Below are 25,701 nucleotides of genomic sequence, written 5' to 3'. Positions count from 1 at the left end.
TTTTTTCGCGAAAATTAGTGATTATAAATAAGTTTCTGAACTGTAAATTTTGTATTTTGAAGAATGTGTATTCAAACAAACTGTTAATGTAAGATGTGTAAATCTTGTGTGCTCTCTATATACGCCGGAGATGTCTTTTGGAGATGTGGACTCCCTCAGCAAAGTATGTATTTCACCTGAAACCTAATACCGACATTCAAGTTATAACATTAACCAAATACTGTCTTCAAATGACACTGTTCTTGAGCTCTCTTATTTTTGTTTGTCCTTGATTGTTTTTTTAAACCAATCGTAAATGAAGTTTTTTAAACCAAATGAAGTAAGTTTTAGAAGTTTTGCGAGTTCAAGGTGCTAGAATAGGTTTGAAAATTAATGCTAAGAAGACTAAGTCACTAAGGCTAGGAATAAGTGAAGATGAAAAGGTGACGTTGGGTCATGAAAAGATTGATCAGGTGGGCAGCTTCACTTACCTTGGTAGTATTATTAGTAAAGATGGTGGGAGCAGTGAAGATGTTAAACGTAGTTTAGCTAAGGCCCAGGGTGATTTTTCACAGTTAAAAAAAAGTTTAGAAGAATAGCAAGATAAGTCTGCAAACCAAGATTAGAATATTAGAATCTACAGTGATGACAGTGGTCAAATATGGCTCTGAAGCATGGGTACTCCGAAAAGTAGATGAAGATTTGCTAGATGTTTTCCAGAGAAATTGATTAAGGATTGTTGTGGGTATTTCAAACAATAGGCTATACGAAAAATGTGATTCAATACCGCTCTCTAGGGCTATAATGAAGAAAGGTTGAGGTGGCTAGGGCACGTTGTGCGGATGAAGGATGACAGATTTCCGAAGATTGTTCTTTTCGGCCAACCATCTAGGGCTAAAAGGAAAGCAGTTTATTCTCGTCTGGGGTGGGATGAAGTCATAAAGAAAGATTTAAAGTAACTGAGAACTTTGTGGGCGGGAGTAAAAAGGGAGGCTTTGAATAGATTGGGATGGAGGAGGAGCGTGCGTTGTTGTGTTGGCCTCAGGCGGATTGGTGCTGCGGTGAGTTGTTAGAAGAAGAAAAGAAGAAGTACATAGCTTTACTAAAAATCACATAGGGTGTAATGAAAAAGGCTGAATGCCCCGGGCTATGGAGCCACGGGATAATTAACTGGCTAAACTCTTTGATTATATCTTGGAGGTACCAAAGCAGTTGCTTGGAGCTGTGTGAAACGGAAAAGTAGCTTGTTCGGGGTACATTTGTGTATATTGATGGTCTTGCAATTATTTAGTTTTAACCGAAAGTAAAAGAACCAGTTTTAGTCAATGCTTTCAGTAAGCTCTAACTGTGAAGTAGTTTTTCTGTAGCCTATAGTTACGAGTGTCTAATCGTTAAAGATACTACGGGTGTCTAATCCTTATAATCGAAGAGAAGGCAATCAATAAGTAGCAATAAAACAATAAGTATGTAGCTAAGAGTCCCTACTTTTACTGTTAATTTTACATAACAGTAAAAAAAAATGCCTAAAGGACGACACAAAACACGCAAGTTAACAATTTTAAAAGTGATAGTTCGTTTGAACAACAACAAAACACTTTGTTTCAATCACCTAAACCATTAAACTTGACAGGGTTAATTGAACGACCCGAAAAAGGTAAATTCACAGTGCCTGAAAATAAACAAGATAGACCATCAAATATGACAAGACCAATCCGAGCAGCTAAGGCAAAGGGTATGGAAAAAATGACTGGGGTATTGATAAATATAATGAAGAATAAAGAAATATACAGTTAGAAAACTTCCCGCAAAGATAATCACAAGAAGTCGAGAACGAAAGTTAAGAACAAAGAAAAATGTGATTAGAAGAAAAGTGACAGCAAGAATTACAACTGGTCAAAACGAAAGTGGAGGACCTATAAATATGTGGTTAGAAGATGAGCGAGAGCGAGAATTATGACGGTTAAAAATTACATAAGATGACAAATGACTCCAAACGGCTAAATAAAAAGACACGGCACAAGAAACAACAAAATTGACTTTGAATAACAAACAAAAATGTAAATTCAAACTAAAGAATAACAGAATAATAGCACTTTTCATTAACTTAGTTATTTCAGAAATTACTATGGAATAAAGAGCGAGTTGTTTTACCGTCTGTAAAGGATAAACAGGAAGGAGGAAATTAATTCACGTCAGAATTTGCAATGCGTAATTTAGCTATTTCAGAGAAGTGTTATTTCAGAAGTGAAAAGAAGGGTTTTTGGTATCTATGATGTCATGCAAAATTGCGTATTATTTTAAATTAATCCAAGCAAGTTCAATGGTGTTTATTATCAATTCAAAAAATACATTACACACAATAACAAGACTCAGTCCATTCCTGGTCGCCGAAATCCTCAATTGCTACCTCTTAAACATAATACGCAGCGTGGTCACTGCTCCTACTCTCAGAAACAACCTTGCCTCTCGTTATTTCCAACATAACTACCAAATCTGCATGGACAAATGGCTAAAGCAAAAATCAAAGCTAGAGCAGCAGCTAAAGCAAAGGGCATGGAAAAATGGCTGTGGTGATGATAAACGAAAATGAAGCACAAAAAGATCTGTCCTCTGACATATCTAAAGTACGAATTGGCATAATCATCGTTTTATTCTTTTTTTTCAAGTCATAGGGTGGCAAATCAGCAATTTCAGTTAATCAAAAATTCTGATGATAAGCTAAAACGTTCCTTATTCCATGTAATTTCTGAAATTATTATATGAGTTACGCATTAGTATAATTATCGTGATATTATTTTGTTTTAAGTCACATTTTAGTTTATAAATCAAGATTTTGTTCCTTGCCTTTTTCTTTGGCTGTTCAGAGTCATTTGTTATCTTGTGTAATTTTGCACGTGTCATAGATTCTAGAAATGTATTCCTTCTTCCTGTTTATCCTTCGCAGGCATACACGCTAAACTAATGCATTCCTTCATTCCCTGTAGTTTTGCTTTGTCTTCTAACTGTAAATTTCGTTGTGCTACATTTGTGTTTGCAATTCAATCTGATTTTTTCTGTTTCTTGTTCCATGCCTTTATCTGTTCACAGTCATTTTTTGCAATTTTGCATGCGTCATAGATATTAAAAGTGATACGACCACTCCTGGGGGGAAAATGATGGAATTTGTGCTCTTGAAATATGCTCACAAATATGACCTCACTCATATGTATTTTTATCCAAAATTAAGGCTCTAAATGGATTTTTTCAAGCTTGTGACCTACCTACATCATTTTTTTAGATCAGAAAATCTCAGGGTGGCAATTTAAAAAAAAATAAAAAGGTGGCTTTTTTGAGAGAAAATTTTTTATGTTTAGATAATATACACAATTATTGCTCATTTAAAGGGAGTAGATAGGTCATGAACTGCTTTGTACATTAGAGGAAATGAAAACTATTTATCGTCAAATCAGGACCGATCTTGACTACAGTCATAAAAGCAAACGTTTGAAAGGAATTCCAAGGGAAATCCATAGATTGTTAGAAGGCTGAGATATAATTGAAATATGAGCAATTATAAAAACGTCGATCACCTCTCTTTAAATAGACTCTCAACCTAATTAAGGTTGTCTTCAATTCAATAATTATGGCCCTTTAATTTCTTTTAATGTAGTGGTACACAATAACGTCAGACCTGAGAATACATCCCTTAAAAACAGTTACTTGCATAATCATAATCATATTTCGGCTATTTTCCAACTATGTCAGGAAAAGTGTATATTTTTTCTATTATATAAATAGTACCGGGAACACGGGCTATACCAGGGCCCCGGCAATTGGTACGTGGCAGGCTTGTATATACTTGATTTTCTAATTACGTATTAGCATAATCATCGTGTTATTCTTTAGTTTCATGTCATGAGATGCCAAATCAGTAATTTCAGCGGACTTGAGAAATTCTGGTGTGAATTCAATTCATCCTTACTAATAATGCATTGAAAATCATCCATTTTATAGGATTTGTTTTCTCCTGAGACTCGTTGTGATTCTCACTGTTGCATCTCTTCTAACCGCAGATTTCATTTATGATTCGATGTGATCATCCCTGTCGCCTGTATTCTAATCATAGATTTCTTTGTCCATTATTTTCATTTGGAATTTGTTGTGATGCTTGTCGTTACATGTTTTCTAGCCGCAGATCTCACTTACGCTACATGCGTTTTTATGTTAATTTTGTAACCACCAGGAATATTCCAATACCTATATATGAAATGCTTCTGGCAAGATGCAATTTTGCTGTCATATAATGTTTTTTGCAGGCTAAAATATATCGATCCTTCGCGAATTCTTAAAAGTTTTACTTATATCTGTGGATGTCATTAATGAATAAGATGCAAATATATATTTATTTATTCGGTTTTTTATAGAAAAGGATAAGATATAAAATCCTGTTTTCAAACAATGTAGAAAAAAATTTGGAAAGGAATTGATTTTTTCCAAAGACTTTTTTGTAAAAGCTTTTCCAGTTATGTTTTTTTTGTCAAATATTATTTGAACTCGTACCCCAGTGTAAAATATACCTGGTGAAACGGGGGGGGGGGGGTAGGGAGCGGGAGTCAAGAAGGTCTATAAATAAAAAGAAAGAAATTAAAATATATATTTATATTCTAGGTCTTTTTAATGTAAAGAGTAAGCTATAAATTCCTGATTTTAAACAGCACGCCTATAGAAAAAAAGAATCTGACGGAATTGTGTTTTTTTTTATCAAAGGCTGTTTTGTAATAGCTTTTTCGTTCTTTTTTTTTCTGATAAATTTTGTCTGAGCGCATACCCCAAAGGGAAATGTATCTGGTAAAATGAGGGGGAAGAGTCATGAAGGTCTATAAAGAATTAAAGGAAAAATATAAAAATATATTTATATCCTAGGTCATTTTAAGGTAAAGGATAAGATTTAAAATTCTAATTTCAAGCAGTAGGCCTATAAAAAAAGAAGAATCTGACAAGGAATTGTATTTTTTACCAAACGCCTTTTTGTTCTTTTTTTCTGAGAAATTTTGTCTCCTCTCATACCCCAGGGTAACTGGAGCAACTGGGTGTCAGGGTAACACTAAATCTGGTAAAAAACGGGGAAAGTGGAAGAAAGAAAAGAAAAGAACAAATCAGAATTTTCTTTTTGATGGAGATGGTTGTAGAATGTAAGCAAATAAGCGGAACTGAACTGTAAAAAAAGGGGAGTCATTGGCTTGACTACATTTTAAAATAGGAGGTCTATGAAAACGATATGTAATTGTAAGGGATTAAGCTATTCAGACAAAATCTTGAAACATACGGAGAAGGTCGACATGGGATAAATAGTACTTCTGAAAAAAAAACCATTGGGAAGAGGAATATTTTCCTACGCATGTATATATATATATATATATATATATATATATATATATATATATATATATATATATATATATATATATATATATATATATATATATATATATAGGGCCGAACTAGGTTTACGGGTGTATTAAGAAAAGAGTGCTGAATTAGACCTCAAAATATAAAGTAAAAAAATTAAACAATGTTTTAAGAGTCAATGATGATAGGAAAAGGCTGTTTACAGTAGAAGGTCAAAAAGAAGGAGTTTGCACTTAACTGAAAAAAATATAAATGTTTTTACTTTTATAACTTTAATAAATCAAATAATATACACATTTTGATTACTAAATATCACTATATGTATATTAAACTGACAATGCACATTCATTTGTATTTTTTCAGTAAAGTGCAAATTTTGTTCTGGCTTTGGGAAGGCATAGGGGTTTTGCGTCCAACTTATGTTAATTTCTGATCGTTTTGAGTTTGACTCGGTTACTTATTGTAATTTCTGTTCGTTGTGGGTTTCATTTATTTATCGATGCTGATTTGTGGTATTTTAACGATTGGTAGATTATTTTATTTTTGCTCCTTTTTTGTTTAATAGAGTTCTTTACTTTTCTTTGAAAAACTTATTTTGTAGAACAAGTTTTATTAATTAAAAGAATTCAAAAACGCTAATTTTGCATATTTTCCTTATAAGTAATTGAAGTGCCTTCGGTTTCGTATACAAAAGTTTGATAGATTTGTGGCATCTTTAGAAAGATCTCTTTTAAGTACCATGTTCTCTTCGGCCAGTGTTTAGGGTATCCTCAGAATTACGGGAAAGATTTCGATTCCCCAGAAGACTTTTCTAACCTAGTGTGTTCGAAGCGCAATTTTTAACCGTGTTGCTACATCTCAAGTGTGTTTTTACCGTTTCTAACCGAAAAATATTTATAGCTCAGTTGAAGATGATTGTAGGTGAATTATAATGGATTGAGAAAAATTACAGTAATGAAATTCTATTTGATTGAAAATGGCAAGCTTAAAGGTTCGACCAATTCAAATAACCTCTTAATTGTGCATTCCTGGTATGTACCCTCTGAATTAGACACAGATTATTGAATTAAATTTTTTTGGTGATTTCTCGAGAAGAAAGTAAAGCACAATATTCTCTTCTAATTTTATTACTCTCGACTTGTGTTTTTTTTATCATATACGTGCTCACATTATATACATGCTCTCACAAAGTTAACTGCAAAGATAGGCTATCGTTCAAGTGCCTCCCAATGACTCTAATTTTTTAGAAAATTTTTAAAATAATATTGCTTACTTTATATTTTCCTCTCCCATACTTAACTAATGAACCATCTTTTAAAAGTAGAACCTTTAAATAGATTGAATGGAAATGCAGTGTTTATGGAGATTAAGGAACTATTATCAGATAGTTGTAGAAAATTTCAATATTTTGGCAGAGACCTCGGTTCTGCCTTCTTCAGTGCTAAAAAAGAGTAAATATTATAGAAAAATACCTTGAATAATGCCAGATAACTAAAACCAAAAGTTTAGATATATCTTAGAAAACCTGAATTAAAAAAACATAAATTAAAACAACAATCTTTGAAGCATATAAGTAAAAATTGACATCAGCCAAACCAAAGATGATCCCTTCTACACATTCAATTATAAAATTTTGAAACAGCTATTTTTATCAGGGGAACCTGATCCATAACCATAACCTCTTCCATAACTTCATGACCATAAACTCATGGGGATCCATAACCTCATGACCTTAGGGGATCGAGTTCTGGTGTCGCTGGCTATTTGGTTTAGAAGGGGGGTCAATGGTGTGACTGTAAGCTCAGCTAGAGTCGACACAACTCCAAATGGGTACCTGGAGACATATAAGAGGAAAACACGGGAAGTGTCGGATGATTTGCCCCCAATCACGCCTCGCACTCCGGGTTGACGGCAATGAATTAGGAGACTGGTACCTGCGCAACGCAGAATATTGGTCAGTATGCAAAATAAAGTTTTTATAAAGTTATTTTTTATATTCTAGATCGATGTGGTTGAAATTTTAATTTTGATTGACAAAATTATGATGATTTATCCTGGCTTTTATCAATGAAATAATCATTCTATTAGCCCGATTTACAATTGCCTTAGACTTAGGAGAGAACTACAAGGGTCCATCAATACTATCCCTTAATAGGAGTGCCATGGTCAAACCTAGGAATATTAAAGTTATTAACAAAGGGTTTTATTCTAAGTCTGAATAGATGAAGCCTAGGTTTGTTCGCATTCGCCTTTTCATCGAAACAGAATAGTTTAGTCAGTTTCAAGTTCTCTACCGCTGCCTGCTTCTTTGGTGTTCCATTTCTTAGTTAATTAGGTCGTATGAGTGTCTTCCTTTGTTTCAGAAATGTGTTTATTTGGTTTTGTCTCTTTTTAGTGGCTTAAGATAAGGTAAGATTTTTTCAACTAAAAAATAACAAATATTATTTAACAAGAAAAATTAAAAATCTCCACAAAAGCTCCATGGCAAAACCTTCTTGGACGGTTTTTACAGAAAATGTGAACTTCAAGCTGAATTGATGAATGTGACATTATATTTTTGAAAGCTGTGTGTAGTTGCACTGGGACCAAAAAGAACGGTTTCTGCTTGTTCTTGAGCCAGAGCTTAAAATTTATGAGCGAAATGGGATTTATAGTTTCTGTCAGAGAGAAATATCTGAAGTTATTCCACCAAATGTTTATTAGAAATATAATCCAAAAGTTCTTAAGCTCTATGACGCTTTCCTGGGTTATTGCCAAAATACTTTTTTAGAATGATAAACAGAAAACTTCCGAAAGAACTAATGCTGCTGCCATCTACTTGTCACGCACCATTTCTGCTATTAGTTTTGACTAAAGTTAAGCACTGTGTTAATGTGGGTTTAGATATTCAGTTAATTAAGCGAAAAGGAAAAAGTTTTTTTTACTGAAAGTAATAAACAAAATTAAAATTTAAAACGAAAAGAAATTGTTCCATATATGAAAGTGGCTGCCCCTTCCTCAGCCCTCGCTCTTTACACTAGTATTGAAGCTCTTTGAAAATACTCCCAATTCAAATTCAGCATCATTTCTTTTGAGAATTCTTCATTATTTATTTATTTTATACCCAAAAAATAAATAAAAAAGAAAGAATACTGATTACAACATAATACAAAAAAAGAAAAAAAAAAAACAGAACAAATACTTAACAGCCATCGACACTACTGCCGCAGAAGGGACGACCACTCGTGCGACATCCTTGCGTTAAAATTCTCAATCTGTTTTATAACGACCTGACATGGTTCTGTAACTTTATAATGAAGGCTAATATATGAGGTACGCGTCCACACAGGTAGTCTCAAGAAATACTTTGCATAACGAAAGTAGTAGGACCGAATTTGCTTAATGTCTGATTTCTGACGCATTCTACAGAAAGGTGCAATATACAGAATATGCGAAAGCGCGGTTGCGTTATACAGCCTAGCTAAAATCATGCGATTAAAACGGAGTTTGTTGGCCACAATGTTACCATATGACGCCAAAATACGCTTTTGCAGGTGGCTGACTATTATCGACCGGGTACCTCCCATGAAAGTCCCGACAGGAAGGCCCAAATAAGTTAACGAAGACACTGGCTTAACGGTAATATCACCAAGTCTGATAGATACATCAGTTGAATCTTTCCAATTAAAAAGAACAATCTCAGACTTAGCTGCATTGAAACTAAGACTAATGTTATGGTATTCATTATTAGAAATTTTAAAATTCTCCTCGAGGCGCGCAATGGTCCGACAAGGCATAACACATCATCAGCATAACAAACTAGGCTTAGATTCAAACCTCGTACTATGCATGAACATTCAATTTGCGATTGTGGATCTATTATTTAATTATTAAAAAAATCAGGTGAAACAATAGATTCCTGTCTCTCTCACTTATAAACCGGTAAGACAACATAAATATCGCTCAGACCAGGAATATAAATACGGACCACGAAATTACCATATAAATCCCGATACGCTCCTATCACCGAAGGGTTGACCCTCCTCTTATATGTCGAATACAAAATATATTCGTGGACGAGCGAATCAAATGCACGGTGCACATCGTGGCTACCAAGAACTAGAGATTCACTAGCTGCATCAGAATCCAAAAGCATAGCACATAGAGTTGACAGGGCATACCACACCCTATTCCCTTCTGAAAGCCAAATTGCTCCGAAGGACCGTAAAATTTTGACCGAATTTCATCGCATGTTAGCAACTCAAATAACTTACAAAAAAAAAAAACAATTCGACACAGTAAGGGGTCTATACGAACTGCAAACGGGGTACGGTCGGTTTAACACGGGGGTCATTTTACTTTCTTAAAATATTTTGGAACTTTTCCAGAGTATATTATATTGTGGTACAGTAAGCTCAGGTGTTCAATCATAAGATCACTACTAAAATCAAGAACGGCCCTGAAGAGACCATCAGTACCCTTACTGAATTTCTTTTTCAACTTATTATAGCAGAGATAACCATACTTCGTATCACAACAAAATCACTATTTATATGGCATTGTAAACTGCAGTTAAGCTTTTCAGCATGTTCTGCACTAAGATTGGCTGAGGGGAGGTGAAAACTCTCGGCGGTAATAGTCTTCCCAGAGATCTTCACCAGGAACAGAATCCGGCGTAGCATAACGTTTGGGTCGCAGGGCATGTTTCCACAGGGCACTAGGATCTGGGTTCACGCTTTCAGAAAAAATTGTAATGCAATCGCTCCTGTGCTCGTTTAGAGCTTTGGCAAATGTACGGTTTGCGTTTTTCCGGGTACAGTTAACCCAGCCTGTTCGTGGTATGTCACAATCAAGCCAGACTTGGAACCAAAACTTAGAATTCTGACACGCAGATTTCAGTTCGGAGTTCCGGGACCAATCTTGAATTTGCGTTCCATGCCTCATTTTCGCTTTCGGCACTGCAGCTTTTATGCCGCATTTAATGGCATGGCAAATAAGAGCACAATAAATGTCCATAAACGCACGAGCATCGTTACGGGAAATATCTGCAAATTTTTGTAAAAGAATGAAAGGGATCTTAATCTTGCGAAGGATTGTATCACAGACCGATTAGAAAGATGATGCGTCTATCTTTTCCCACTGTTCTTTGACAAATCAGACTGGAATCTTGGCTGTTGGGACAGCAGCAGAAATTTTTACGTTGACTGCTATCGGAAAATGGTCAGAAGTGTATGTTGAAGACAGGACTTTCACTTGGTTTTGGGACAGATTTCCTGATGCTGAAACGTGATCGATATTGGTAGTGGCCCCAGTATGATGAAGATAAGTTGCGTCACGATTTTTCTTTAGAACTTCTAGGTCACTGGCAAGCTGCAGGATAAGGTTTGATCGACTTGAGGTCAAGTCACACAAGTCACAATTAAAATCAGCAATCAGGAGCTTTTCGGACATAGCATTGTGGGTAGTACATTTTGCAAGACGTTTGGCCGCGAGAGCAAAGCATTTTTCAGATTTTTTTGACTTGTAATCTTTCGGAAGGTAAGTGTTAATAACGGTCAGATTCGAAATTTGAATAGCGATATGATTGGCTGAGGTCTCTACGAGGACACTGGGACGTGCTTTGTGAACTAGGGTAGCAATGCCGCCAGAGGGTCTGCCGTGGCTTAGAAGAGGTTTGGCTGGCGCAAAAAATAACACGTGGGAATCAGGGAATTCAAGGAGCTGCTTATTGCACTCAGTTAAGAAATGTTCTTGCAAACATAACACGTCGTAATTCTTCAATTACTGGGCGCTTATTAAGAGCATCGCCATGTATATTCCAAGAAATGACGCTAATTTCCATGGTTAGGCTTCTCTGCAATCACTTTTTGGTTTTCAGGGCATCTTACGTGATAGCAAATGTGAGACGACGAATCACAAGCTACACAACGCATCGGCTTTTTACAGGGGTTGTCATTTGATAAAACGTGTTCAGGACTCGCGCATCGACCACAGACAGCTTCATTTGTACATGAAGCGGCTTTGCCCATGCCCATTTTTATGGCCCTTGTAACTCTTGAGAGGCAAAAAAATGAAGTTTTTCACATTTGATCGTTCTATTCCAATCATTGGCGGGCTGTCGACGGCAAGTTTGAGGTCAGCTGCGGTTTCGAAATAGAGTTTAAATGCCTGTGCAGTACCACAATGTTTGACCTCAATTACGCCCATGAAGAGGGCCTTCAATTCTTCCTCTGTAACATCCCGAGGCACTTGCGTAACAATACCGATGTATGATGGGGCCTTTGCACGGGTTTCTAACTGTTTTAAATTGTGCCAGGTGGGGTTCTGTTTCAATGAGATTTGGGAATGGTCCAAACCAGCAGGTGATAACGTAGCTCTAGCAAAGAAATACTATTCTAGAGATGAGATAACTTTGTCAGGAAAGCTTGTGGGAAGAGGGTCTGAGCTTTCTACTTAGCTATCTGAATATTCCATTTTCTTAAGGTCAATGAAATCTATAGGTTCTTAATTGATCTTGTTTTAAGATTGTTTAGTCTTTGGTACTCTGAGTATTAATGCTCAGTGAAAAGTCCTTTTGTCAAATGTTCATATGGCTGAAACTGGATAAGTTGACCTTCTTTGTACCCAGGGACTTACGCAGGGGGGGAGGGGCCTCCGCCCCCCCCGACAGCTCATAATTTTTTTCGTTTTCCCCGTATTTTCTGTTTTTTTTGACAGCATAATGGGTTTTAAGTATTTGGCCCCCCCCCGAACCAAAGTCCTGCGTGCGTGCCTGTTTGTACCGTGACTAATAATTAGGCAAGTTCGAGCGAACTTTATTACAAACAAAAAGGATAACAACTAAACTAATAAAAACCACCCCCAAAAAGATACACTATTTGCAATATTTTAATAAATAATTAACCAATAATTAACCAAATTAAAAATATAAATAAATAACAGAGTATAACTATAATATAAAAATTCAAAATAATTATATAATAAAAATAAAACCTATAACCAATCTCTAATCAACCATTCTACAGTAATAACGAAAATATTAAATAAACAAAATATATTTTATTCCTCCGAGTTTTATCCCGAATATTAGAATGTTTTTTGTCAAAAGCACATGCAACTTAGACAGATTTGGCCAACGCCTGTTTGCTCCGAGTTTTATTTGTGGTCTGAATGTTAGTACCCAATTACAATGTATTTTGTCAAAACCTCATGCGGTCGAGATAGAACCTGTTGGCCCCTGTTTTGCAATGAATTTATTTTGAATGTTATTTAATATCTCGAGTTTATTTTATTCTGTATGACATTTTCAATTTCAGTGCTCAACGAGAAGGCCTTTTGTCCGAAGCACATGTGGCAGAGAAAGAAGAAGCCGACCCCTTTTATGCTCACTGCAAGTTGCACACAGATAGAACTTTAATGCGGTTAGTTGTTTTTTTTTCGATTTTTTCTTACCATAGAGCATAGTGAGCCAAATTTGAGTCAAACTGCTCTACCAAAGACCAGTTTTTTAAACTGAATTAGCCTATGCTGTGCATGCTAACTTAACCCTAGCTAGTGAAAAACTAATCAATATAATTTAAAGACCAAATAATCTACTTACTTCTAGATATTTTAAGTCGGATCAAAAGGAATACTTTTTGAATTCTTTGGTTAATTTGAAGCTGATCTTTTTATTTAATTTTTCTAATTGAATTGTTCTATGCTCTAAATGCTAACCTAACCATGACAGGTTTATAATCAATCAATATAGTTTAAAAACCGAATATTCTACTTTCTTCTGAGCATTTTAAGTCAGATCAAAGGAAACTCAGACCTTTTGAATTTTTTGGCTAATTTGAAAAGTAGACTGATTTTTTTTTCTTAAATTAGCCTACGCCCTACATACTAACCTAAACCTAACTAATCTATAATCAATCAATATAGTTTAAAGACCTTATAATCTACTTACTTTCAGTTATTTTAGGTTGGATCAAGGAAACTTACACTTTTAATAAAGTTTTAATAAATTGAAATTCTACTCAATTTAGGATTGTCTTAAATTTTCTATCTCTGTTTGATAAAGCTGTTTTGTTGCGTGGGGGGGGTGCGATGAGTTTTAATTCTTATTAAAAAGGTACCGCAGCTATTTCGCCCGTATGATCAATGAGCCCTTTTCAGTTCAAACGAAGAAGTATAATTAGATATATAAACTAAAAAATAAATATGAAAATATTATAAAAAATAAAATAAAAACAATTGATAAACTGTAAGAAAAGCTGACCTAAAAGCAATAGCAAATCAAGAGAATAAAAATCCAACAAAAAGGAAAATTAAATCCAGCGTCAAAGAACAATATCTGTACCATTGAAGTTACGTCTATCGAGTGTGGGAAGTAACTAAAACGAAGTAAATGTTTATCTGCAATATATTTGCTTCTGTCCCATCCAGGGAGTAAAACAGAAAGATCAATTTAAAGTTCATTCACAAAAGATCGAAGGACCGAATTGAGCCAATATCCGAAGGACAGGCTCCACTGTTGAAATGGGGACAATGTAGGCAGATTGTGGTGTCTAAAACACTAAATTAAATAAATTTAAAATAGTAAATTAAAAAAAAAATTAAAAAGTAAACTAAAAATAAGTGATAAAGTAAAAGAAATAGTAACCAAAAATCAAAACAGTAAATTCAGAGAATAAGAACTCCACGTTAGAAAGGAAAACTAAATTAAGGTAAAAGAAAAATATTTCTACAATGGAGGTATATGTGTCCAATCCGAAAAGTAGCCAGAATTTGAAATCTCACCTAAAATAGGTGTGCTTTTGTCTAATCCAGAGTGTAATACGAAAAGATGCAAAAATATGTTTTAAAGGAATATACTAAACACTGATGGATCGAAATATATATGATTTTGGTATGGAAACACTGTAGGCAGATCCTCAGGTCTTAGGGAACGAATCAGAGAATCAGTGAAGTAGGCAGATTGTGGAGTCTAAAACACTAAGTTAAATAAATTTAAAATAGTAGATTAAAAAAAAATTTAAAAAGTAAATTAAAAATAAGTGATAAAGTAAAAGACATAGTGACCTAAAATCAAAACAGTAAATTAAGAGAATAAGAACTCAACATAAGAAAGGAAGACTAAATTAAGGTAAAAGAAAAATATTTCTACAATGGAGGTATATCTGTCCAATCCAAAAAGTAGCCAAAATTTCCAGAGAGTAACACGAAAAGATGCAAAAAATATGTTTTAAAGGAATATACTAAACACTGATGGATCGAAATATATATGATTTTGGTATGGGAACACTGTAGGTAGATTCTCAGGTCTTAGGGAACGAGTCAGAGAATTAGGACTTTAGTTCTGGAGGACCTTCAAGTTCATTGGTACCTCTTTGAGGACTAAGTGAGGAATCTATATCAGGTCGATAAGATTTTGTTACATTTAAGTGTCCCAGAGATTTTAAGTACTTTTCTGCTGGATAGATTTGCATGCCGAATAGTATTAGTTGTGGGAAATCTAGAGCACTGATTCTATTATCTTCGACTGTAGAGGTGGAGATAAAGACTCTTGTAGAATTTCTCTCTTTTAAAGACTAACTTGTCGCTATTTTTGATAAGCAACATTTCTCTATTTTCACCAAGTGACAGAATACTACTAGATATAGAGAAGAGTATAGTGTTGAGTGATGAAGTATAGTGAAGAGTAGTGAAGAGTGTTGTCAGTCTCCCTGACAACGCTCCACTCGCACTTTGTCCTTGTCATTACGTAATTTAAATTTTAACTTTTTTTTTGCTCTACTCTACCCTGTGATCATGATCTTTTTGGGTTTGTATAATTATGGTGCGGTTCTAATCAGTTTATTTTGGGCAAAGTAATTAATTTATATTTTGCATTGATTGCCCAAGATCGTCCTTGTCGGACAACAGTATAGGGCCAAACGAAAAGCAGGTCGTCCCCGAATGGGGTTGAATTATGTCGTAAGGAAAGATTTAAGGGAAATGGGAACTTCTTATGAGGTATAGAGAGACAGGCTTTTTTTTCCTTTTTTTTAAGTTTTTGAAAAAACCCACATCCTCTCCTCTGAGTGAAGACAGATTTTAAATTCAAAATACATCTAATTTTAAATTTAGACATCACTTACTCTTTTTTTAATTAAATAGTAGCCGAACTGGACACACTCCAAGTCACCATATACTACCGAAAACCATTCAGTAAAAAAAAATATAAAAATTTCCATTCCCGTGGAAAAGCGCGTCCTCCCCCAACAGGAAGCCCTTCATACGGTGGCTATTTCTTACCATACCACTAAACTTTTTACTAAAGAGAGAAAGACTTTGGATATGTTGGGATGGAGGATGAGTATGCGTAGTTGTGTTGGCTTCATGCGGCTTGGTCCTGCACTGAGCTGTTAGTAGTAGTAGTAGTAGTAATTTAGTATTAGCTTATATTAACGGTGTATTTTTAAAACTGACAGTATAGATTGGATGTTATGCATTTGAGAATGAATTTAGTTTTAAGCAGAAACAACTTGTTTTGAAACAAAATATGGCGAATTAATCAACAATTTTCTGGAAGAAAATTGTTTCTTGGGACGTAATATTTTTGATGTTTTGAAAGGTCGACAAATATTACAGTGTTTTATCGAAGCTGAAGGAAAAAAAACTAACACTTTTGTTGGTGAAGCGGGTTGAAGATTGCTTCAAAACTTCACATTGCATAAACAGGAAACGTAAATCCAGTTTAGTTTCTTGTTTAACACTCTTATTTGACTTCCTTGTTGATTCTAGACGCAGAAAGACGGCCTATGTTGCTTTATTAAACAGAATGAAATACTGGTCTGAGAGACAATCAGAAATAAAAGCCTCCATTGAAGAAGGGACAGCACCTGAACATGTCAAAAAGAATTATTTACGGGTGCAAAAGAAGATCAAGGAATATGCCGAACGCTCAAAATTAGATAACAGTCATACTGGATGGTGTAAGTATTTTACTAACTGTTTATTCTTTTATCTTTAACTGTATTTCATCCATATTTTTTATATTTATTGTATTTTATTATATTTATTATTATATTTTATATATATTTTATTCTGTGCTTTAACTGTATTTTAACTGTATATTACTGTTTATTGTATTTTTCTTACTGTTTCTATCTCGCCTTATGAAATTTCAATTGAAATTATTGGGCACGGAAGAGGTAAATTTAGTTCTTACCCTCTGAACATCCCTTCCCACTCTCAAGTTGAACTTGTTTTCTTGTGACGTTTTCCCATGTCATTCGTCCAAATCAATACCAAAATGTCCTCGAATGATATGAAAAATGTCATAAGAAAGGATTTAAAGGGAAGTTGGAGCTGCATGAGAATGGGTAAAGAATTTAATTTTTAATAGGAAGGGTATTGGGGAAGTAGCACATGCAGCTGTGTTGGCCTCGGGCTGCTAGTTGTACCGATGAGTTTTTGGTAGTATTGGTAGTATTTTAGTAGTATTGTATAGTAGATATATTTTAGTAGTATTTTAGTAGAAACATGGAATGGATTTGAAGAAATCACCTGTGGAAACTGCTTAAAATAATGTTGCTCAGTGCCTATAAAATTCTACGGTATCGGTGTCTAATGCTTATGCAAAGTGGACATTTGATCAAAATATTGGTATTTCTATGCAATACAATACTTTAGAATTTAGTAACCTTGACGAAAAATATATGGTGCTATTGCTGCTTAGTTTCTGTAGTTTTAGAAATAATAAAGAACTCCCCGAATTAATACAGTTTGTGTCATGTTCCCAAGTTTTGAATTATACTTGGACTAGATGACATCTGAAATAAAGTGTAGTCTTATTGAACTTCAGAAGCGTTAAAGTTTAAACATTCAACTCCAAACATGGCCGAGTCACGACGTAGGTTGCAATTGTCCCAAGTTAATTAATCAAGAAAAGAAAATTGCTTCCGAAACCATGACTTGTGCCTTACTAGTCTATGGCTTTCTCTTATTGCGGCAAGCTTATGGCTTTCTCCTGTGTTCAATAAAAAAATAAAACATTAAATCCTTTGTTTTCGCCAAATAAAGTATTTAAACAAACTTAACACTCCTGTTTAAAATTTGTTTGTTGATATTTAGAAAATATTTTCTATAAAACTTAAGCAGTGATTTTCGAACTCTAAGCGAGCAGAAATCGATTGATTTAATATGGCAAACCTAAAACGGCCAGAAACTAGACTTACATTACCAGGGTAATATATATATATATATATATATATATATATATATATATATATATATATATATATATATATATATATATATATATATATATATATATATATATATATATATATATATATATATATATATTATTGTTCCCATTATTGTGCTGCAACAAAAGTGGCAAATAAATAATGTGAGGTGCTGCAACAGTCTTGATCAGCTTCACTGACAAATGCTTTGCAGGTGTAGCAGTTTGAATAAGTTTTTTCCCCATCGATTAAATATCCTATTTCTCAACCCTTCAGAAATAAAAAGATTGCATATATAAAGAAGCATTTGTTCATTAAAAAACAAATGCTGTTGTTCTTAAAAACGGTCTCAAAATACACTGTGTACTTAAACATGCCTTATTCTCTGTTTCCTGACACCCAATCAAAAGTGTCAGTTTTGTAATGCACAATGTATATTAGTTAATGCTTTATTACTTTTCCCAACACGTAAAACCCAACAACATATGTTGTTACTTCAAGAATTACAGCATGTACAGGCTAAGGCTACGCTACTTTGCCTCAAAATTTTACACCTTTTTGCTGTTTCCTATGTAATTAATCGTTAAAAACAGGTCGATTCTCTGTCTATCACTGAGTGTTACCGAGTGTTATCACCGAGTGTAATATTCAGAAGCGGGCGTGCCAAATAATGCTTGGGGCAAATTATACATCCTATGAGGACAGCCTGCAGAAACTGAGGCTTCAGAAACTATCTGAAAGTCGCCACGATCTCACGATGCGTTTCGGAAAAAAATACCTAAGCTCTGATGTCCATCGCAAAATATTACCGGATTTCCAGGAATCGCAGATCAGTCGGTCAAAAACACGTAGAGGAGCCCTAACTTCATCGTGCCAACTCCTTTGTCCCCCACCCCGAAAGGCATCAAAAAGGTACCTATCATCGTTTGTTCCATACTTCGTGAACCACTATAATGAGGAACTAGTTGAAATGGAAATCTATAAATAGTTGTGAAAAAGTTTATTTATTTTTATCTTTATTTATCTGATCTCATGTGTTATATTTTCTTGTTGTTTGACGTCCGCTGCTAGCTAGAAGCTATTATGGAAATAAAGAGTTATTATTATTATTATTATTTAAATACTTTACTATTAATTGCAAAAATACGTCATTGAGTTGATTTATTTTTAGTAATTTTTGCGTAACCATTTGCATGAACGCTGCTATCCTGGGGATGAACAAGCTTTACGATTCTTGCTTTTAAGACAGTCTCTATGACAGAGAAGGAACAACTAAACAATGAAACTTTGAAGACTTCTAGAAACTTGACTGTTGTTGGCTAGAACCACAAAAATGTCTTGACTGACGCCTCTTTTGCTGCAGGTACCCTATCATCAAATTTTAAGTAAATGTGAAAATTTTAGTGCAGAAGGTAAATGTAAAAAATCTGCTCTGTTTTCTTGACCCAAAATTACATGCCCTATAGGTTTCAAACAGTTTTTAAGTCAGAGAAGCGTCATGTACCTCTAAATACCCTCTTTGTCATGTCATTGTCATTGTCATGTCTTATCATGTCACTCTGGCCTGATAATTTGCCCGGAGTACCCCATCCTCACCTCTGCTTCGAACACATAAGATAAGATAAGATATTTATTTTCAAAAAGATCACTATCACAAGCCCAAAAGGGTCCGAATTCGAAGTTCGGAGTCGGCAATATAAATGGTTGCACTAAAACTGGCAAAAATGCAAAAAACAATAACGAAGTAGAAAAATCATAATCAATAATCATTTAAAATTCAATAATTAAAACTATAAAAAGTCAATTAAAAAGTTAAGAAGATAAAAACTGGTCGAACTAAACTTACAAAAATACAAATCAGAAAAAGAATCAGAACGGACATAAAAAAAGGGGGGGGATAAGCGAATATACACAAAAAAGAGCTCTACATAAATCAATATAAATTAAAAGGGAAACTAAGAAAGTGTAAATAATTAAACTACATTAATTCAAAAAAAGATTTAAAAAAAATAAAAACTGGTGGACAAAAATAAATAAATAAACCCCCCAAAAAGAACGAAAAATAAAATATATAAAAATTAAAGGGGGAACTGAAAAAAGGGGGGACGAGCAAATGAGTGCAAGAACCTGGGCAGCACCATCAGCTAATAAACAAAAAAGAGGGGGAAAAAGAAACTTGGGACATTTTATTAATTTTTTCTGTAATAAAGGGGACAAAAGTTCTTTCGTATCTGGAAGTAACGCAGCGAATGGGGGACAAAACATATATATGCTGTGCTTATATCGGCTGAAGATCATCCAGGGACTGCTCAAGGTATAACCCTTAACAATTAAATGGGGAAAACATTAACCTTTAAGATAGCAGCATGATTTTCCTTCATCAAAACACATTAATCACATTATCCATAAGTGGTTTTAATTTCCACTTGAAATGATTAGCAAGAGTTTCTGAGAACCCCTACTTGAAATATGAGACACAATGGCGGTCATGTCACACCTTGTTAAATACCGATTTATGAAAGGACTCTCCATCTATATAATCTGAGGACCAAATTTGACCTCTCGGGCCAACTTGTGCCAAATCCAACACCCTCCTGACCCAAGATTTGTAGATAAAGACATGTTGCACGGCTTTCGACTGGTGGTCAATCAGTAATTATTTAGAAAATATTCCCAAACAATTAAACGGTATCATTAAAAAATAACGTACACCCCCACGAATGCCCTAAATCAAAACATACAAAATACATATTTCACAGCTGGTTCCTGAAATTCGCCAAAAATCAGTTCCCACTAAAATCGAGTTTTACCAGCTTGGGCCGATGCTCTTTGGGCTCTAATACTGGGGTAGCAGTTTTCTAATTTAGCTATCATAAAAATCTAATAAATAAAAGCAGGGATATGATATTATCTGCCTCTTCATAAAGAGCTTTATTTGCCCTTTGGAGACAGTATCTCCTTCCAGATCGATTTTTCGATAGAAAGAAAATCAGAGTGATAAAAGAACATCAGAGTCATACAACGATTTCTATATGTGTCATTGAAAAGCTCAAATTAGGCAACTAAGCCAGTTCACCAAAATTGGTATTTAATGGTTTCTAAGCTCATTTTATGACTAAAAAAGGCAGGGTATCAGTTATAGTGCTATGTGCCCTTGTAGAACCGGTGGATGGGGATAGTTGTGACTCAGATAAATTTTACTTACAGCTACAGGAACAAATATACAGGTTCCCTGGTTGAAATATATTATTTTTACTATGGAATTTTAAGCCAGGTCAGTAGTAGGGATAGATGGTTTCCTAGCCTTTTGGCAAATTAGGTGTAGCAAAAGAAAACTGTAATAGTTATAGACTGCTGCAATTTTGTAGGTATGACAATCTAGTTATAACCAATACAGTATTTGGTCAAAAAATGGCCCATAAGTTAACATAATACGCACAAGATGGCAACACAGTTAACTTTATTGATTATGTTATTGTAAGCCAAAGACTAGCAGGATCAATACAAGGTACTAGGGTATATGGGAGTACTGTTATTTATGTTTAAAATAAAGAACGTGATCTAGTAGTATCTAGGATTAATTTGAACCTGAAATTTAGGAAGGGTAACTACCTTCCGTATGACTTTTGTAGACTCCAGGGTGAGCATTTGAGAGAAATTTTCTAGGAACAGCTGAATACTAAACTGGAAATTTAAACTTTGAATGAATTTAAAAAAGAATGAAAAAGTTTGTAATACTTTGGATGTGAAGGAAGATTTATTTTGCGAGGAAGAATTAGTGACAATACTAAAAGGATTAAAAAACAATAAGGCAAAACCTGCTGATTGTGTTGTAAATGCTTTATTTGAAATATGGTGGTTGTAAGGCTAGAGATAAGTTAATGAAGATTATGGATATGGTTTTTGAAAAAGAAGAAGCATCTAGCGATCTTAGGAAAATTCTATTCAAATCCCTCCGTAAGAAATCTGATAAGAGTGAATGTAGGAATTATAGAGGCATTAGCCTGGTTTCTGTAGAAAGCAGGTTACCTAGTATGATTATACTTTTTAGACTTGGAGATGCTGTAGACAAAGTATTAATAGAAGGACAGTGCGTTTTAGGAAGGGTAGAGGATATGTCAACCGAATTTTCCCTTTTAGATTAATAATCGAGAAGTGCCTTGAGTCATCAAACCCCTTTAGTCCTCGGTTTTATAGATTACGAGCAAGCGTTAGATTTAGCTGATAGAAGAACTTTAACGAAGGCCCTATCCTTGTATCGTATACGAGATAAATACATTAAAGTGATTAGTGCTATGTACGAGAATAACATTGCTGCTGTTAGGATAGGAAATGGGGTCAGCACCTGGTTTTTTATTAAATTAGGAGTTAAGCAGGGATGCGTTCTATCCCCATTTATATGGATTATTTTGATGGACTTTGTACTAAGAATCACAGCAAAGGCAATGGGAGAACACAGAATCAAATAGGGAAGTAATACTCTCGTAGACTTAGATTTTTCTGATAATTTAAGCATCCTAGATGAAAATGTTAGCAAATTTAATGAATTTTGACAGGTTTTGCAAATCTATGGTGCAAAAATAGGTTTGAAAACTTATGTCAAGAAGACTGCGTCGCTAAGAGTAGGAGTAAGTGAAAGTAAAGAGGCGATGTTGGGTAACGGGAAGATCGAGTGAAGGTGTTAAAAGTAGAACAGTCAAGGCCCAGGGTATTTTTACACAGTTTAAAACAGTTTGGAAGAATAGGAAGATAAGTCTGCGAACCAAGAATAGAATATTGGAAGCTACAGTGATGACAGCGATCAAGTATGGTTCTGAAACGTGGGCGCTCGGAAAGACGGACGGGGAGTTACTCGGTGTTTTCCAGAGACATTGCCTCTGCAGTGTTTTGGGTTCCCGACTAACTGACCATATCTCAAATAGTGGCAGTACGAAAAATCTGGCTTAATCCCGCTGTTTAGGGCTATAATAGAAAGGATGAGATGGCTAAGACACGCTCTGTGTATTAAGGATGACAGATTTCCAAAGAGAGTCCTTGTTGGCCAAACGTCTAGGGCCCAACGAAAAGCGGGTCGTTCCCGAATGGGCTGGGAGGATGTCGTAAGAAAAGATTATGGGAAATGGGAACTTCTCTGTAGGGTGTAAAGAGGGAGGCTTTGATTAGATTGGAATAAAGGAATAGCGTGCGTAGCTGTATTGGCCTCTGGTGCCTTGTGCTGCAGCGATTTATTTGTAGTAGTAGTAGTAGTAGTAAGCTTGCTGTTTATAGATAAGAGGCTAATTGTTCTGTCTAGAAACCCAAAGTCAAAATTCCGGCGCCCAAACACATCAAGAACATCCTTTACTAGTGATGGACACGTTATACCTTGTTCAAATAAAACGCATGTAATGATAGAAATGAAATCAGGACCGTACATGGATTAATTATAAAAAAAATAAAAATAATTAAAATTAGCCATACACGAAAATAGCCTGGGGCCAATTTCCTTCTATGCCATTATGTTTTTTTTTTTTTGTTTTTTTAAATATATAAATCTTAAAAATTTTTAAAATCTTAATTAATAAAATAAAATAGGAACTGGTCCCTTTACATCACAACCCGATCATGAGCTGCCTTCCAAGTGAGGAGGCTGAAAGATCCCCAAAATCACTCCAGTTTACTGCAAAACTGAAAGGCATAAGAATATACTTTCTCTATCCTTTGTTTATTTCCAGGATTAACGATTAACTCCCGATTAAATTTTCCGTAGCAATTTGTTGGGGGGGTTGATTTTAAACAATGGTGATTCTTTTATATCTGACTGACTTTCTATCTCGACTGATCTTTTTGTGTTTCTCTTTTAATCTTGAGTTTATTTTTTACACTTATTGTAAATCTGATAACGTGCATAATTTACGCATTATTTGATGGTTATCTTTTTTTTTTTTTTAAATAAAGATTTATATTTTATATAATATTAGGACGAAAAAAATAAATGGCAGACAAAAATCTGCCTAATAAGACAGGGATTTTGTGTTGTTGACGCCTGGTTGCCAAACGTCGCCAAACGCCATGATGGTTGTCAAACGCCAATATCAGCTTTACAATGAATTATTAGATTGTGTTCAGTAAATGGATATTGTTTTAACCAAAGTGATAATCTTTTTTAGTTCCACCAGTCTCGTAGAAAATACATTAGAATAAATTTCCAAGTTTTAGCTTTCAAGAGGAAAATAATCACTACATTCTTTTTTTCCGAGATTCTGCGGAATCCCCTCCTCAATTACATAGTATTTAATTACATAGTAAGTATCTCAATAACCTACTAAGTTGATGTAATTGATCTATCTCTCGAAAAGCTCGAAGGAAATACTTGGTAAGTAAAAGTAGAATCCTTCTCTCTTTTTTTTCTTTTTTTTTTCCTAGTAAATATTTAAAAGCGGACTTTTTTAATCTCTAACAACAGAGCTTTTCATTTTTCCTTTTTATTATTTTCTTTCTATGTTCAAAGTTTTTAGTTAAAACTTCCCCAAAATAAATATTGTAAATTTATGCCAAAGATATTTAAGATTGCTTCAAAATGATTTATTTTCGGCACATATTGTATAAACATATATTAGATGAAATAATATGTTCTCCTTTGATTTCCGAAGACCTGGCAGAGAAGGTACAGCGGTTAGTTACGTCAAGCGCAGAAGCTGTGAAGTCGCTGACAAAGAAAGCTGAGCTTATGGGCCTGGACTTAAAACGTATGGAAGAAATAGGAGCTCAAGAGGATAACCTCAATGAGGTATAATGTACCTTCACCTTTCTTTTCTTTTTAAATTAACACTCGTTTTCAGCTAGTATCAGCTAGGCCAGAAGCAGTTCACTAAAAATTTTTGGAAGGGATGAAACAATTGGCCATTCGTCGTGTTTGTAAAATAGACATTCTATTGGAATTGACAACTCTTGGTTAGATCAGAAATGTCAAGTTTGAAATTTTGAAATAGCTAAGGCCTTTTATTAATTTAGGGTTGAACTAGTGCTAATTGAGGCAATCAGATTTTTGTAGAATTTTCTTATTGGCTTAAAACATCTAAGAGAAATTTTAATTGGCTGAAATTAGCGCTAGTCAAACGTTGATGTTAGTAAAATTTTGTTGCGAATGGGCATTTGATGTTTCTTTCTAAATATACGCAAGTTTTTATTTTATTCTATATCCTGTTTGAAAGGTTTAAATTATTTTTAGTATTTTCTTGGTCATGGGTGTGAAACTCAAAATCTTGACGGAGTAATTTTTTTTCAAAATATGATTACGGGTCACATTTTAAGTCCGCTTTTATTTCGCACAAAAATTAGCCGTTTGCTGTGTTCGTAATATTGACATTATTTCTAGTATCATTTAGGTCAGGGGTGTCAAAATTGAATTTTGAAAAGGGCTAGTCTTTCAAAGTACACCTACGGGGCAGAATTTTGCCGCATTTTAACATATGATTTTAGTTATATAATTATATATTTTAATTATGAATTTTTGTACATAATCTTTTTTTTTATGTATTTTTTATGTATAGTTTTTGTATGTTTTTATATGTAATTTTGCTGCTATATATATATATATATATATATATATATATATATATATATATATATATATATATATATATATATATATATATATTCGTCTATTCGGATCTCTTATCCATCCTCTACAAGTTATGGCAAGACTGTCCAATTAATTCTAAATAGTTAGGTACACAGACTAAAAAAGTTTATAATCGAGCAGATAGGGGGATTCTTCAAGGTACCGTCTAGCCTTAAAGATCTGATTTGTGTTTAAAAATGTATCTATGGGCCAGAATTCGACTAAATGTTTATTTCACACACAAAAATTAAGCCTGCATCGTTTTTTTAATGTTTCCATTTATTTAAAGCATCGTATAGGGTAGTAATGACTAGACACAAGTTTCTAAAGCTCTAATTTTTGTTTCAACATGGACCTAAGGGCTGGAAAATGTACCTTTGGGCTAAAATTTGACTAAATAATTATTTCATACACAGAAATTAACTTTTTATCGTTTTTTTTTAATATTGCCTTTTTTAAAGAATAGTATAGGCTAGTAATGACAAGACACAAGTTTCTAAAGGTCTAATTTTTGTTTCTACATGGACCTAAGGGCCA

At 34.3% G+C, this 25,701-nt stretch overlaps 1 protein-coding gene across 1 annotated transcript in view; it reads left to right on the top strand.

The window, feature by feature from the left end:
* Positions 1-140: 140 nt before the first annotated feature.
* Positions 141-25,701, top strand: part of LOC148951868 (PHD finger protein 14-like) — a 27,695-nt gene continuing 2,134 nt past the window's right edge. Inside the window, exons 1-4 of the mRNA XM_089089090.1 lie at positions 141-163; positions 12,663-12,767; positions 16,114-16,304; positions 24,194-24,330. Of these exons, the coding sequence (XP_088945216.1) occupies positions 144-163; positions 12,663-12,767; positions 16,114-16,304; positions 24,194-24,330 (453 nt within the window). The 5' untranslated portion in view covers positions 141-143. The remainder of the gene's footprint in view (positions 164-12,662; positions 12,768-16,113; positions 16,305-24,193; positions 24,331-25,701) is intronic.

The sequence above is a fragment of the Artemia sp. Qi Xiang Cuo genome, chromosome 5 (assembly GCF_049724085.1).
Source record: "Artemia sp. Qi Xiang Cuo chromosome 5, ASM4972408v1, whole genome shotgun sequence".
In the NCBI taxonomy this organism is placed as follows: Eukaryota; Metazoa; Arthropoda; class Branchiopoda; order Anostraca; family Artemiidae; genus Artemia; species Artemia sp. Qi Xiang Cuo.
The sequence above is the reverse complement of the archived record's forward strand: the minus strand, read 5'-3'. Positions and strand labels throughout refer to the sequence as shown.